The 15,201-nt window shown below is 36.1% G+C and overlaps 1 protein-coding gene across 9 annotated transcripts in view; it reads left to right on the forward strand.

Annotated features, from left to right (window-relative positions):
• hppy (MAP4K3-like protein hppy) overlaps window positions 1-9,403 on the forward strand; it is a 77,421-nt gene extending 68,018 nt beyond the window's left edge. For all 9 annotated transcript variants that reach the window (XM_083111846.1, XM_083111849.1, XM_083111847.1 and 6 more), the window contains 6 exons: window positions 490-758; window positions 1,549-1,741; window positions 2,547-2,630; window positions 3,995-4,087; window positions 7,708-7,834; window positions 8,656-9,403. In XM_083111846.1, the coding sequence (XP_082967972.1) occupies window positions 490-758; window positions 1,549-1,741; window positions 2,547-2,630; window positions 3,995-4,087; window positions 7,708-7,834; window positions 8,656-8,764 (875 nt within the window). In that variant the 3' untranslated portion in view covers window positions 8,765-9,403. The remainder of the gene's footprint in view (window positions 1-489; window positions 759-1,548; window positions 1,742-2,546; window positions 2,631-3,994; window positions 4,088-7,707; window positions 7,835-8,655) is intronic.
• The last annotated feature ends 5,798 nt before the right edge of the window (window positions 9,404-15,201 follow it).

The following is a 15,201-nucleotide window of genomic DNA, read 5'->3' on the forward strand; positions in this document are numbered from 1 at the left end:
CCTTTAACTTCATCTTGATTATTTTGAGAAGGGGTTGAAAAATTTGAATTAATTTTATTTTCTGTAAATGTGCTGTTCCTGTGTTTTTTGTTAGCATGAAAAGAGAGAAGTTTGGTGATAAACACCCACTCCACACAGATTATGGGTAGTTCATTATAATTATGAATCTAGGCAACAGCACTTGAACACAGTGAAACTTAAAAAATTGAAGGTTCTGGTTCGATGAATGTTAAGTGGTTGACTTTTGATCTAGGCACTGAAGTTCCCATTGCAATCCATTGCTTCGACTGAGCTAGGGAGGGCTCTGAGTAGGGAAATTTTAATTGTGGTCACCTGGTACAAGTAAGACATTTCTGTGCTTATAAAACACACAGCAACATTGTAGTACTAACTTGCATGAGTAATGAAGATATTATTGTTGGACTGACCATCAAAGAAACCATGTTTCTATTATTTGTTCTCATTGTGTTTATTTCTAATTTCTTCCAGGTAAAACACCACAGCTGTACAGGCACGACTTGTTAGGTTTGCAGAGCAAGCAGACGCATAGGTTTTCCCTCCATGTAAATAAAATTTCTGAAAGACTGGTACCTCGCAAGTTTGCTCTGACAACTAAAGTTCCCGATACCAAAGGTTGTACAAAGTGCTGTGTAGGGAGGAATCAATACAATGGGTACAAATATTTATGTGGTGCAATGCCCACTGGCATTTTCCTTATGCAGTGGTATGATCCTCTGAATAAATTCATGCTTCTGAAGGTAAGTCCATGTAATCTTTTGGGGGCTTCATTGCTGTATATTCTTGTTAATTATACATGCATACGGGTATGCACTTGCAGCTGGCAAAGTGATATAAGTTTAGGCTGAATAATAATTGCATTCGAGTATTTTTTTTAAGTGTGGAATAATAGTGAAGTAATTTTAATTTTGATTTACATATAATGCTTTTTATTGGAAAAACTTTTATATTTTCTCCATCCTTAAATGCTACAAATGAACACTTGTTTTAATTATAGGTAGACTGATATGAGTGTTTCGCTGATACTCACATAAAATTTACTGACAACCAGTATTATACCAATTTGATATAAAGTTACAAATGTTCCCTGAAGATCATGAATGGGTCATTAACCAGGTGACTGCAGTAGGTTTTGCCTTCAGGAAACTACATGTTTTACAAAATCTTCATGTTCATAGAAATACTAACAAAATGACCCATTTTACACTAAAATTACAATCTATTTACGGATATACCAAATTGGTAAAATTAGTAGTAATATTATCAACACACAGTTTGAATGATACATAAACTCTATCCTTACTTAAATTGTTGCCTTACTTAACTGTTTGACTGTGTAAACATCCAGGCTCTAGTCATCATGGTCAGTAAAGGTGTATATTTTGAAATATGAAATGTATCTAAATCTAAAATTCTAATCCCTTATAGTTTAGCTTGGTTCTATAGCATATACTTTATAGATTCATTATTTTCTTTATTTTCTTGACATGTAGATGTTGAACTTAATGTCTTTACATTTAATTTTTACAGCATTTTGAATGCTTACTTCCTCAACCATTGTCAGTATTTGAAATGATCATCACACCAGAACTGGAATACCCAATGGTCTGTGTTAGCGTAAAGCAAGGATACGAACAAAATAGGTTAAAGCTGGATCGAATTAATTTGAATTCTGGTGCCAGCTGGTTCCACAGTGATGACCTGGAAGATATGGATGGCTCAGGTATGTATCTTAGATGGAACAAAAATATGTAGACAGACTTTCTTTTCTTTGTCACAGAAATGCACAATTATCTTTGATTTCTTAACACCAGCATTGTTTACACAGTCTTTAGTATCATTCTTCTATTAGAGGTATGATACATCATTATTATTATCACCATTATTATGATTATTGTTAGGAATATAGGCCAGAATTCACTATTGTAGTTACATTATGTGTTGTTCATGTTTTATGGTATATGTAATTATTTTTTATGATTTAAAGTTTCCAAATGTGTGCTGGGCAAAAGCAACCAAATGTAATGCTGTAAGTTCAGTACGTCTACATATGATATGTTATAATTATGATTTAAACTTACATTTTCAATTTTCAGTAGATTTAAAGGTCAGACCTTTTTAGTTTTACTCTCCCTATATATTTAGTGTACAATAATAATATTGTAATATATTATTATTGTATAATAATATATTAATATATATATATATAATAATATTATATATATATATAATAATAATATTTAGTAATATTTAATTGAGAATTCAATCCTACCACTTTCATTTTTGGTATTAATATTCACAAAGAAGTGAATTTGCATTTTTTGGCTTTAGATGTGCATAATATATTAGTTCTTCTATTTCCATGAGACCAAACATATTTCTGAATTGATAAATATGCTGGACTTCTGCTGCAATGATGACATGAAAATTTCTTGCTATTGATTGTTTTTCATACATGTCACAAGGATTGAATGTCAAGAGATAGTCCATAATCAAATGTAGTGATTTGTTGCTTATTATTTTTCCAGCCACAGTTCTTCCTCGCCGTGAGAACATAAATGTGGTCCATGTCAGTCAACTGGAGAAGGATTCTGTGTTGGTCTGCTATGACAGTAAGTTTTGTAAATTGCAGTATTCACTGATGAATCAGTGAGAAAGTAAAACTTATTTTGCAAGCATTTCATTGGCCCAGACTGTTGCTTAGGCTAAATCTTTAGTATTCTGTTACAGTGGTGTATTTAGAATGTATGTTCCAATGCTATGTTATACAGGGTGATTCTTATAGAACCAGCCTGATGAATTTGCTAATAATGCTGCAGGTGATGCATATAACTGCTCACAATTATAACAATAATTGGTGGGTCATACTGAGTGGGTGGTGAGTGGTGTGCAGATAGTCTGACAGGTGACCTTGCACTTATGCTGCAAGGTTCAAGGATAGGTAGCAGTGCATGTATGAATGTGTGTGCAGCGCCCAGTTGACAGTCATGGAGTGTTTTTTTTGTTCACATACTGGGTGACGGATCAATTGCCAACACAGTTGGTCATGTATAAATTACGTTAATAGCTATATGATATATTTTATATTACAGCTCATTTTGTAGGGCCACTTCTATGAGAATCACCCTGTAGTTAAAACTTGCAAACTTTAATAAGGCATGGAACGTGCTTTACAAAATAAGGATTTGAAAATCATTGTCATGATAACCATAATATTCTCTCAAGTTTGAGTGAATTTTTGACAGGGACTGAGACTCAAGCCCCTTGAATATGACACCATTCCAGGGTGCCACTCCATTCTTGACAGTTGGCAGGTGCATACTGTTAACAGCTCAAGAAGCAAAAGTACTTGCGTAAAAAAATCCTGACAGCAGTTTTTTTTGCAATCAAGATAAATATTAGTTACCACACTTTTTTCCATGGTGAGAGGGGGTAGGGCAAGGAAGATAAATTAAAAACATTAAAAAGTTAAATGAAATGTGTCCTGAGATGAAACTGCTTTTCCTGGTTCAGGATTATCCTCAAAGTTAAATAAAATTTCTGGAACATCAATTGATTATATGACGAAACGTGGGATAATAATATAAGCTTATTTAAAAAGAAACTAAAAGAAATCATAATCCATGTATTTGACCTAAGTGATGATCATTAATATGCCTCTCAGGATGGATTTTTAAATTATTTTGTGTAATAAATGAAAATTTCAAACTCAAATTTCACATTTTATGTACCAATTTTATATACTGTTTTTTGAACCTAATAATCTATTTTTTTTTGTACCAAACCTTTTAATTATTTACCACAATTATGTTTCTTAATTAATTCCTCTTCAACGGTTTGTTTTACCACTATTCATCTTGCTAGAAGGAAGTTTCAGAATGTAGATATCAGAAATAATCCAATACTTCTATGGCACATGTTTCTCTTTTTGCAGTTATATTGTAAGTGTGTATACATGATTTTTTTTCTATTCTAGATGTAGTCAAAATAGTTACTCTTCAGGGTAGGTTAAAATCAAGCAGAAAGCTGTTACCTGAATTCCATTTTGAGTTCCAAATTGAATCCATAGGTAAGAGTCTTAGACTTTTTACATTTTTTTTTATTAATTCAACAGAAATGTACAAAGATACTACATAAGAACTTGCTTTGTGTGTGCCATGTGCATGCATGGCAGTGAAGTGAAGATGTAGTGAAATATCTGGTCAGTATGTAGAATATTGCAGAAGTTTGACTTTCTGTTCTTTGGTTGTGACAGCTTGGCATTGACGAGTGGTGTTGTCCACATGGAAAATATTATTATTGTCTATTTTGAGTTTTTTCCACATCTCAAATAAATTGTGTTATTTTCTGGAACAATGTCATTGATTTTGTGTTTCCTGAAGTTTCAGCTTTGATTGTGGTGTATTTGTAATTTACTCATACTTTGAAGATATGAGAGAGAATTACGTGGGCGTACCCAAAAGAAACCGAACTAATTTTTTTTGTGAACTTATTTATTCACAATTTAAGTACACACCTTCAATCCCCTTCAAAGTACTCTCCACTTGCATTAAGACACTTGTCCAATCTTTGATTCCATTTTTCAAAACATTTTTTAAAGTCATCTTTTGTGATGCGTGACAGTGCCTCCGTCATTTTTTTCTTCACCTCAGCAACATCAGCAAAACACTTTCCTTTCATGTCTCCTTTCATTCTAGGAAACAAAAAAAAGTTGCATGGGATAAGGTTGGGTGAGTATGGGGGTGAGGAACAGGGGTCATACCATTTTTGGTCAAGAATTGTCGTAGAGACAGGGCTGTGTGAGCCGGGGCATTGTCATGATGGAAAAACCAGTCACCCGACTGCCACAAATCGGGCCGCTTCCGCCGCACACTGTTGCACAATCGTTTCAAAACTTCCAAGTAGAAAGCCTGGTTAACTTTCTGACCCTGCGGAACAAACTCTGAATGGTCCGTCGTCGATCTTCGTTGATGATTTCACAAATTTTTTCAACATTGTCATGTGTTCGGGCCGTGGAAGGACGACCAGAACGAGGTTTGTCATCAATTGACATTTCACCATTTTTGAAATGGGAAAACCACTCAAACACTTGAGTTTTCCCCATAGCATCGTCCTTGTACGCCGTTTTTAACATTTCAAGAGTTTCTCTTCCACTCTTTCCGAGCAAAAAGCAGAATTTCACTGCCGCATGCAGTTCCCGAAAATCAGCCATTGCAAAAACGACGATCACACAATACAGCTGTCACTCTAAACTCCGCAGAAACGTGTCCTGACCTGCTTCAGCGACGGCACTTGGCTTACGGACTCAGGAAAGTTTGCTCTATGTGCTCCTAGCAGCAAAACGCGGTACTACAAAAGCTCTGCCCACCACAAAATTAGTTCGGTTTCTTTTGGGTACGCCCACGTATTACTTTGATTGTTGCAGACGAACATGTTCATACTGATAAAATACATATCTGTAACCTTTAATACAAGTTAAGATGAGTACAGTGGAACCTTGATTGAATATTTTCTAAAGACTTCGTTAAAGGTATAGACTAGGAACGGGACCGAGACCATGCAGGAAAAAAGAGGGTTCTCTGTGCTCATTGCACTGTGCTATGAAGGCACATAAGGAGGATGTGGCTCAGCCCTTTTTGGAAGTGATGCTTTACCCCCTCCCCCCCTCCCAAAGGTACCCATTTATTTGAGGTTGGGCGAATCCCAGAGCCACTTATGGAGGAACAGGGCTGGGAAAATTTTAACCTTAGATTGCCCATCATCAAAGAAAGTTCTCTCGCATGGCAGCCAGATGCCCTTCTGACTAGATCACCATGGCTTCCATGCAGGGATATAAGTAGGGCCCAGGACTTTATTACATAAAATATTTTTCATTTGGCTTCAGATCTAATATTGGGGTGAGATCTTTACATATCTGATGAAAATCAGCCGAAATAGACAAACTTGACAAATCATATTTTGACATATTTCATGTTTTTACAACATATTTCTTCAATTTTGTTGTAATAAGACATATTTCTGTATAATTTCGTAATTCTCTTGCACATAATCGGTTATTTCATATTGTTTTCTTTGTAGCTTTAGCACAATGGATAGTTCATATTATCGATGGCAGCATATGGAAGTTATGGAGGAAGAAAGGTGCTGCCTTTTCTTAGTACAGAAAAAATAATACCCCACTTTTTTTGTACCGCCGACAATTGATAGCCATGCAAACATTATTGAGGAAAAATGTTCTCTCTTATTGTTGCACGGGAAGTAAAGAAGTTTCGTTCTCAGTTCTTTGCCTTTTTCGCTTTTCACAAAAATCAGTCAAAAGTAAAAATAACATTCGGTACATTACAGCCCCTACTCTACTCTATCGGGTATGGGAGAAATTCGAGAGTACTGTTGTACAAATTTTTGACTTTACTGGGAATATTTCTGCATTTTTCTGACATATGTGTAATTTTTCATGGCATATTTTCCAATTTATATGACATAATTACATACATATTTTCGAATTTCTCCCATACCCGATAGAGTAGAGTAGGGGCTTTAATGTACCGAATGTTATTTTTACTTTTGACTGATTTTTGTGAAAAGCGAAAAAGGCAAAGAACTGAGAACGAAACTTCACTACTTCCCGTGCAACAATAAGAGAGAACATTTTTCCTCAATAATGTTTGCATGGCTATCAATTGTTGGCGGGATGAAAAAAGTGGGGTATTATTTTTTCTGTACTAAGAAAAGACGGCACCTTTCTTCCTCCATAACTTCCATATGCTAGCATCGACAATATGAACTATCCGTTGTGCTAAAGCTACAAAGAAAACAATATGAAATAACCGATTATGTGCAAGAGAATTACGAAATTATACAGAAATATGTCTTATTACAACAAAATTGAAGAAATATGTTGTAGAAATGCAAAATTGGTGAAATATGTCAAAATATGATTTGTCAAGTTTGTCTATTTCGGCTGATTTTCATCAGATATGTAAAGATCTCACCCCAATATTAGATCCGAAGCCAAATGAAAAATATGTTATAACATAAAGTCCCAGGCCCTAGTGATGAACATTATGTGATAAGGAATCAGTGAAAGGCTAAAAATCTTATTTCACATAATTTTAGCATGTTGTTAAAATTTCTGCAATCTGTGTTCAACATTAGTCTTAATCAGACACACATGTACTGAATGTCAGTAGGAGGTAATACGATTTCAACTTGAATGTCATGTCATTTATCAGGCTACCTAAGGAAGAACAAATAATAGAATAGGTATTGTAAAGAAATTGTTGTGTTGTCTTTACAATTCACATTGATCATATTAGCTTGGAAATTTAGAATATTGTAGTCGAGAAAGTTTCATGATGATTTTTTGTGTTCCAAATGTGTTTATGAATGTCTTCATTTCACAATGTGAGCGGTCCCCATTCAACTTACGTTCAGTATCTAATGTATGTCTAGTAGCACTCACTGTGTCATGTGACCTCCGAGTAATTTTCACTGGTGCATTTAACAAATGTCAATTTTTAAAATTTTTGTTCGAACATTATCACATACATACGACTGTTTAAAGCCACATGACACCCCTTTAGTGTAATGTTAATAATAAATCTTCCTGTTTTTTTTCCATGCACATAAGCAGTTTCTTTCCACAACATAGGCTGATTAATGTATTTTGTTTTATCTTTCTCTTCACAGTGTGTTTACCAGATAGCATCCTGGCTTTCCATAAACACGGTGTCCAAGGTAGAAGTTTACGGAATGGTGAAATAACACAGGAGATTGCAGATAACAGCAGACTGTACAGGCTTTTGGGGTCTGATAGGTAAGTACAGCTGTTTTCACTGGTGTTTTTGTAGGAAGTATGTAATTGGTACGCAGCCCTTCAGTGTAGATCCATGGTTGCCACTGACAAGTATATTTTTAGTCAGAAACCTACAAATATTTTTGCATGTTAAGCACAAACTGTAACCAATCAATGTAAGGAAAGTTTTCTAGAGCACGAATACATCTGGATACAACTTATGTAACTTATGAAGCTCCATGCACGTTTTGTAGTGGAAGGGTTGAATCTTACAACTTCACCCTGATTTGTCTGCTGGCATGATTATGTTCCCATAGTGTGCTATCAATTTTTTTATGTTTTCCTGCAAAATATATATGAGAGTGGCAACCATTGATTCTCTGCAGCAGAACTGCGTACATGCAGGATAGAAATGGAAGTCAAGTATTATTTTTTGAGGGTCCATAGCATCAAAATGAGACGTTAATGAGCAAAATTTTGCTAAGGATGTTTCATCTTGATGTAATGTATCCACTGTGAAAGAATGTTGGTGTTGTGTGGCGACAATTTTTTTAAAATTATTTGAGTTTTTATTTTAAGTCCTCTTTCTGCACAGGTAGGCTAATCGGGACTGGTCCTACAGTTTAAAGTGTGATCCGAACCACTATGTGCTTCCACCAGGTTTGAACCTGGGACTCCTTCATCACAAGGCAATGATGTTACCACTATGCCACCTGGGAGGTCCTTTTTTATTATTATTATTATTACATATTGAAAGAGTTAAGAGTGAACAATGGTGGAAGAGTACAACAGTAAGAATATTTTGTCCATTGCTAAACATATATATATCTTTGCAATTACAGAGTGGTTGTGTTGGAGAGTCACCTATGTAAGGAAATCCAAAGAGAAGGAACACTTACTGAAGACGGTGCGGACTTGTACATTCTTGCAGGACATGAAGCTAGTTACTGAAGTGAGATGCAATCAAACATGTACAAATGTAGGACATTACCTCTGTCAATACATTGTGAATATAAGAAGAAAAAAAGAAGCTTTATATTTTGCCAAAAGAAAGTAATGACATTACTCAAAAGCATTTTGTTATTGTAATGTGCCTTTTTTATGTCCTCATCTGCCAAGTTGGATGTTTATTTTCTGCCTGGACACCTCAAGACAAGATGCTCTCGTATTATATCTATAATTGTTCAAGTATACAGAATATTTAACATCCTGTCAGAGTCACTTGTCAGTCTACTACTGTACGAGAAATATATTAGTGTACAGGTTAGGAACAAAAAATAAATATTATTCAACAGACACGGAATGTATCATTTTTAAAAAAATCACTTCTGCCCATTTTAAAGCAACAAATGAACACTAGCTTAGATACTAGGGGCAGCATCTAAATGTAAAGTTCTACAAAGTGTAGTATCTTATGTATATATGTATATTTGAAGTCAAATGTGTATGTATTTCAGTTTTGTTATTAAGAGTTGTAGTAATGTTATACATTCTGTCTGTGTCTTTTAGATTTCTGTTTGATGATGCTCAGTTTCATACTGTTATGTCTTTTTAATGTACAATAAATGCTGTGAATTTATTTAAACATAATTTGATGTTTTCATTTTTTAGTATCCTATAACTGCTTATATTGCTTTGGTGTTGCTGTTTATTAAGTGAAACACACATTGTCTGCATGGATGCTGAAGCCATTGTAATTCTCAATTTGCAAACCACGGATACACTGAAATATGATAAGCTTTGATTATTATTACTAACTAACTAAACTAAGTCTTTAGTCTTCTTATACCCGAAGGTTCATGGCTGCAGCAACGCAGGCCTTCCATCTGTCCCTATCCTGAGCAAGATCTATATACTCTTTTTCCATCCCTACCAATTTCCTTTAGGTCCATCTCAACGTTGTCCCTCCCATCTTTGTCTTGGCCTTCCTACAGGTCTCTTACCACCAGGTTTCCCAAAATAGGTCTAAATCTCTTGTTATATACTGATGCAGTTTTCATTTCAACCGGCCTTTTGGTAGGATTTTCGTATTAAATATTACTTTCTTAATTGCTAATTTCCAACTTAACCTTTATTTATTCGACCCCTACTTAGGTAAAGAAAAACTAAAAAAAATGTAAAGAAAAAGTCCTGAAAATCTCAAAAATTTTGGATATATTTTGATACACACACTTGTTCAACTAAAAAACTACCCAAGATGAAACTTCTGGAACCATTTCAATTATGGTAATTGCGGAATATTTGTTTGCTGTTAAAGGTCATAATGCAAAGGTTGAGAGAGAGAGATTACTTTCATTACCATCAGCACAACGGACTCGCAAGATAATTTTTTTTTTCATGAAGTCTGTAAGAAGTTTGGTACTGGTCCATATAATATCAAAGAGTTTGACTGTCCAGTCTTTCATAAATATATTTTGACTAAACCTGAAATTTTGGGGAAAATTGGCTCCTCTGAGAACTACCAGTTAAAACAGGTGCATTGTTTAGTATGATTACAAGTTTGGAAATTTTTAATTAAACAATTCATTAAGATTTTTTTTTTTTTTTTAAAAAAAACAACAACTTATAAGTGTCAATTACTCTCTAACGTGTTCTATAGAAATATGCATTATTTATTGCAAATGTTCTGTGTCCTACATTTACCTTATAGCGATGTGGTAACCCTACAGTCAGCACCTCTATGTGAACGAATTTGATTATTATTACAGGGTTGAATATTACATATTATAATGCTCGAGGGGGGGTGGGTGGGGGGGGGGGGCAAATTCCGCTTTTGCTCTACAATATTACAACAAGGAGGGGGGGATTCCAAGTTGGCAGAGCCACATTGGAGATCAGAGTTAAATTTTCAGGGTAGGTGTTTTCAGATTGGATTTTTTCTGTTAATGACCCTGTGCAATTAGCCCCAAGATTCACTCAGCCTCTTCTCAATAGCTAATTGGTGGGGATATTAAAGTTGCCCATAGCATGATTCTGATTACATCATCCTCCACACTAAAGCTGAGACCAAGAATATGTGAACTACCACGTCCTCTTTATTGCACAGGTAAGAGGTTCACCTTTTTTGTTTCTGAATTTTACTAGATTTTGGCTTTACTCTTAGTGAAATAAACATACCAAATTTTGATGGTTTTAGTACATCCAGGAAAGATACTAATGTGCCTGATTTGGGCTTGAGTCCAAAGCAATACTGTACAGTTTCGAAATCAAAGGAAAAAGCAGCAGTTTCAGTATGAAGCGGAGCACAAAACTGTTGAAGATCCACAAACATGGTACAAAGTTGATTTTTATTACCAGATCCTGGACATGATTATTTTAGCTGTAAGAAAAAGATTTGTGCAGCTTAAACAACATAGTAACTTTTTAGATTTCTTGTATGATATTATGGTGCCTTTCATGGCCAAAGTGACCGTGGAAGGGTGGCTAGTCCACTGGGAAGTAAGAGCACTTGAGTAAGCTTAGACATGGCATTCGAATCTGATCTTTTATCTGAAAAGTACAATACGTGACTATATATTAACAATTGAAGCCTCTAAAGACATTAGCCCTTACTGATTTAAAAGGTGAACTGAGAGTGCTTTCGGCTATAATAAAACACAAAAGTGCACCAAAGGAGACCTTGAAACTGATACAGGGTCATGATTTTGCACCTGATATGAATGTTACACTTCGAATTTTTTTAAACTTTGTCGGTAATTTGCAAGTGGAAAACGAAGTTTTTCGAACTATAGCTAATGAAAAAAACTATCTTCGATAAACCATGTCTGAAACATGCATGAGTGGTATAGCGATGATCAGTGTGGTATTTAAGAAATTTGCAGTGGGGGGAAATTCTACTGACTGTCTAGTGACATCATGAAATAATACTTTTATATATATTTTGTGGCCACCAGAGGATGTGGGTTGCAGGGGGTATCTCGTCAATTTTAAATGGACTCACTCCACACTTCGTATTATGCCATTCAACTTTTTTTAAAAAAGCTTTGAACAAAACATATTTTTAATAATTACTGAAAATTTTCCAATTGTGTCTTGACAAAGAAGATGTGCACTATACGATCAGAACAGCTAATTGGGACTGGGTTTACAGTTTTTAAAATAAGATTTTGACACCCACCCCGAGGATTCTAGTCTGGGTCCTAACTTTTGGGATCTGAATCGAACGTGGACATAATTTTTTTTTTGGGGGGAGGAGAGGGCTGAATCCAAAAGTTTTTTACCCCTTAAATAGAGCGTCCAATACTAATGCTGAATTACTGTACATTTGCGAAATCATAAAAAATTCTCATTAACTTTCTTCTCAGGCCCCAGGAGTTTAACACAAGTTTCATTAACTTGTTAATTCTGAAAATTGTCAGGCCCGGCAAGTGCCCCACCAAGTTATGCCTAATTAATATGGAACTCCTTGAACACAAGATAATAGCGATTACCACTATTAGTATAAATCTAACGCCCATTATTGTGTTCGTAATTTCATGATCCATTGTTGTTACAAAACTGATCAAGGGAATTAAATCAATATCGATTCTTCTGTATTTTTAGTCATTATTTTATAAATGTTTCTTTTGTTACCAACCTGACAACACATGCAAATAAAAAGAAAATAATAAAAAATATATTTCCACCTTCCAACTTGCCCATGTGTTTTAACTCAGTGATGCTGAAAGATTATGTATGTGTAACGTCATCACGAGATACGTCAAGCCATGGCCGTGTAATTTTCCATTTGTTAAATTGTTCACAGGCAACCAACAATCAAAATGATTGAATTGGTTGCTTGTTTTAAGTCCACTTTATGCACAGAGAAGCTCTTCGGGACTGGACCTACAGTTTAAAATGGAATTCGAACAACCATGAGCCTCTACCAGGTTTCGAACCTGGGATCCCTTGATTACAAGGCGACAACGCTACAACTGCGCTATCGGGGAGGCACTAACAATCAAAAGGAACTCGCCCCTTTACTACTACTGCCTTCTTGTGTAGATATACTTGCAAATTTTCAGAACAGATCCTTTGATCAAAACACTCTACCGCCACCAGGACAGTTCCAGGAATATAGCAGCGCTATATGGAGCTTCCAGTTGTCTGACAGAAAAGTGTTGCTATTGAATTGTGAAGTGGGAGAAAGTAACTGAATTGCGAATTATTTGTTGTTTCCCCCCCACAAATATCATTCCCCCCAGGGATGAAATTTATCAAGCAGAGAGGGGGACACAAGTATCCAGAGGGGGGAATGATACCACCCTGGCGATGATATCCATAGAGCACAAGCTGGCTGAGACGTTAGATTACGTCGATGTGATCAAGGAATTGGCTAGTTCCAAAACAAGTAAAGTACCCTTCAATTAAGATCATGAGGAACATTTTCCTTGAGATTCTTCCTCTGCGGCATTGTTGCCAACTTAGCTCTTTTGGAGCTAAATCTGGCTGGCTCTTTCGTGCACTCGTTTGGCTGTGAACTGGGGTGCCCACCCTCATGCCCCACTATGATGCCATCACTGGCTCCGGCCTACATAGACCAACTTTTGCCATGAGTATACATTTTGCATGTGACGTGATATTGTTATAGCGGCTGCATCGCCCCACCCCCTCTTACCTCCCCAACTACTTTTTTATAGCGCCGTGGCTGACGTAAAGATGACATAATATTGTTATCCGGGAATCCTTTATTTTCAATTTCATATGACCATCGGTGGATTGTTGAGATGGGTGATGCCGCCGGATCTAGACTGAAAACTAAGAATAAGTTGTCATCACTTTAAAGTTATCGGTTATAGCAGCGCCCTCCACCCCTTTGGCACCTAAAATTACCCTAAGTGGAACTTTTTCCAGCCTTCGTAATAGCTCCTTGAAAGTCAGTTTAACTCCATTTATGGTAAACTTAACTCTTTTATGCACATCAGGTTCGGCAACACTGCCAGGATGGCCATACGAGGCAAGGAGAAATGCATTGCGCTTTTGGGAGTATTATTTTATTTGTTCTCTTGGCAATATCAAACTCCCGATGGCATAGAATAATATATCAACAAGAAGATGACAGATTGGATATGTAATTGACAGACGGAAAAGTCGAAACTTTCATTTGATTAGCCGTAACTTGAAGTTGAAGTACAAATTCGAAGAGGATCGATTAATAATATAGCCCTTAAAATAACAAAACCATGGGCGTCCGGAAGGGGGGGGCAAGGGGGGTTGCGTGCCCCCCGGGAAAATGAAAGTCAACCAAAAATTATGTATTTCACACATATAATTTCATTTTAGCCACAATAATATGTGTTAATTATTGCATGAACATCATAAATTCAAATTTAAGCAATGTTTTTAGGGAACAACACTATTTTTGGAGAACTAGTGCCTTTTTTGCCCCCCCCCCCTGGAAAAATCCTGCGGACGTCCATGAACAAAACTACAAAAACGTAGGTTTTAAGCGTAACATAAGGAATACATGGGATTCTGAAAATTCTTATTCATCATATTTTCAAACATCGTGTCTAACTTATTAATCAACATAAAGAAACACTTCCACTTGCGAAGTTCCCTGGCGTAACTAAGCGAGAGAATGGCTTCACTTTTGCACCGTAAAGCAGTCCTTCCATGTTATATCGTCTCATACCCTTAGGTATGTGGGATCTTTTGGGAATGTAGCTCACTAATCATCATTCATCCTTGATGGTAAAGCACTCTCTGCTCGTGGTGAGCTTGATGGTAAGGCGCTAGAGGTACTAAATTTACACACTTGAATGGCAACACATGACACTTGAGTTTCACACCCCTAAAGATTGGATCAGCATGGGTAATGTAAGGATATACCTGTCTCTGTACTGCAACTGAAGATCTGCCATGAGAGGTTATGCCTGTGACTGTACGTAGAGTCTGACTTGCGACTAGCGTTAACACGCTCTCCCTCGAACCTCCTCCTCTCTCTCTATTCAATCGTAACTTGCTCCTCAATAACTGAATTAGAACTGACCCCGAACTCTCTGCCTCCCAGACATTTATTGCAATTCAATTTAATAAACAAATGCACAGTCAGGCCTGTAGCCTCTTCCTGGATTTCGTCTGTTTACAGCTGATGACCAGGAAGAGCTTCAGTGCTGTCTGACACTGCATTCCTGTGATGTTTCTGAATATTTCCTGATTGGAAAACGATGGTTGAATGACTGGAAGTTGGAGTTCGTTCTCCATAATAATTAAAAGATACTACGGATCGTTACGATGTCCCTCTCCGGAAAAGAATTCCCTTTTGAATTCGTCTTTATGTCTGATCCAATCTTATAGGGATACCATTTATTATAAAAATAAAAAACGAAAACAAAAATAAAATGCCGAAAACAAGAAAATAATAAAGTAAAACCATGAACCTATCCAAAGTGAATATCCTATAAACC

This window comes from Lepisma saccharinum, chromosome 25 (assembly GCF_977018435.1).
Source record: "Lepisma saccharinum chromosome 25, izLepSacc3.1, whole genome shotgun sequence".
NCBI classification, from domain to species: domain Eukaryota; kingdom Metazoa; phylum Arthropoda; class Insecta; order Zygentoma; family Lepismatidae; genus Lepisma; species Lepisma saccharinum.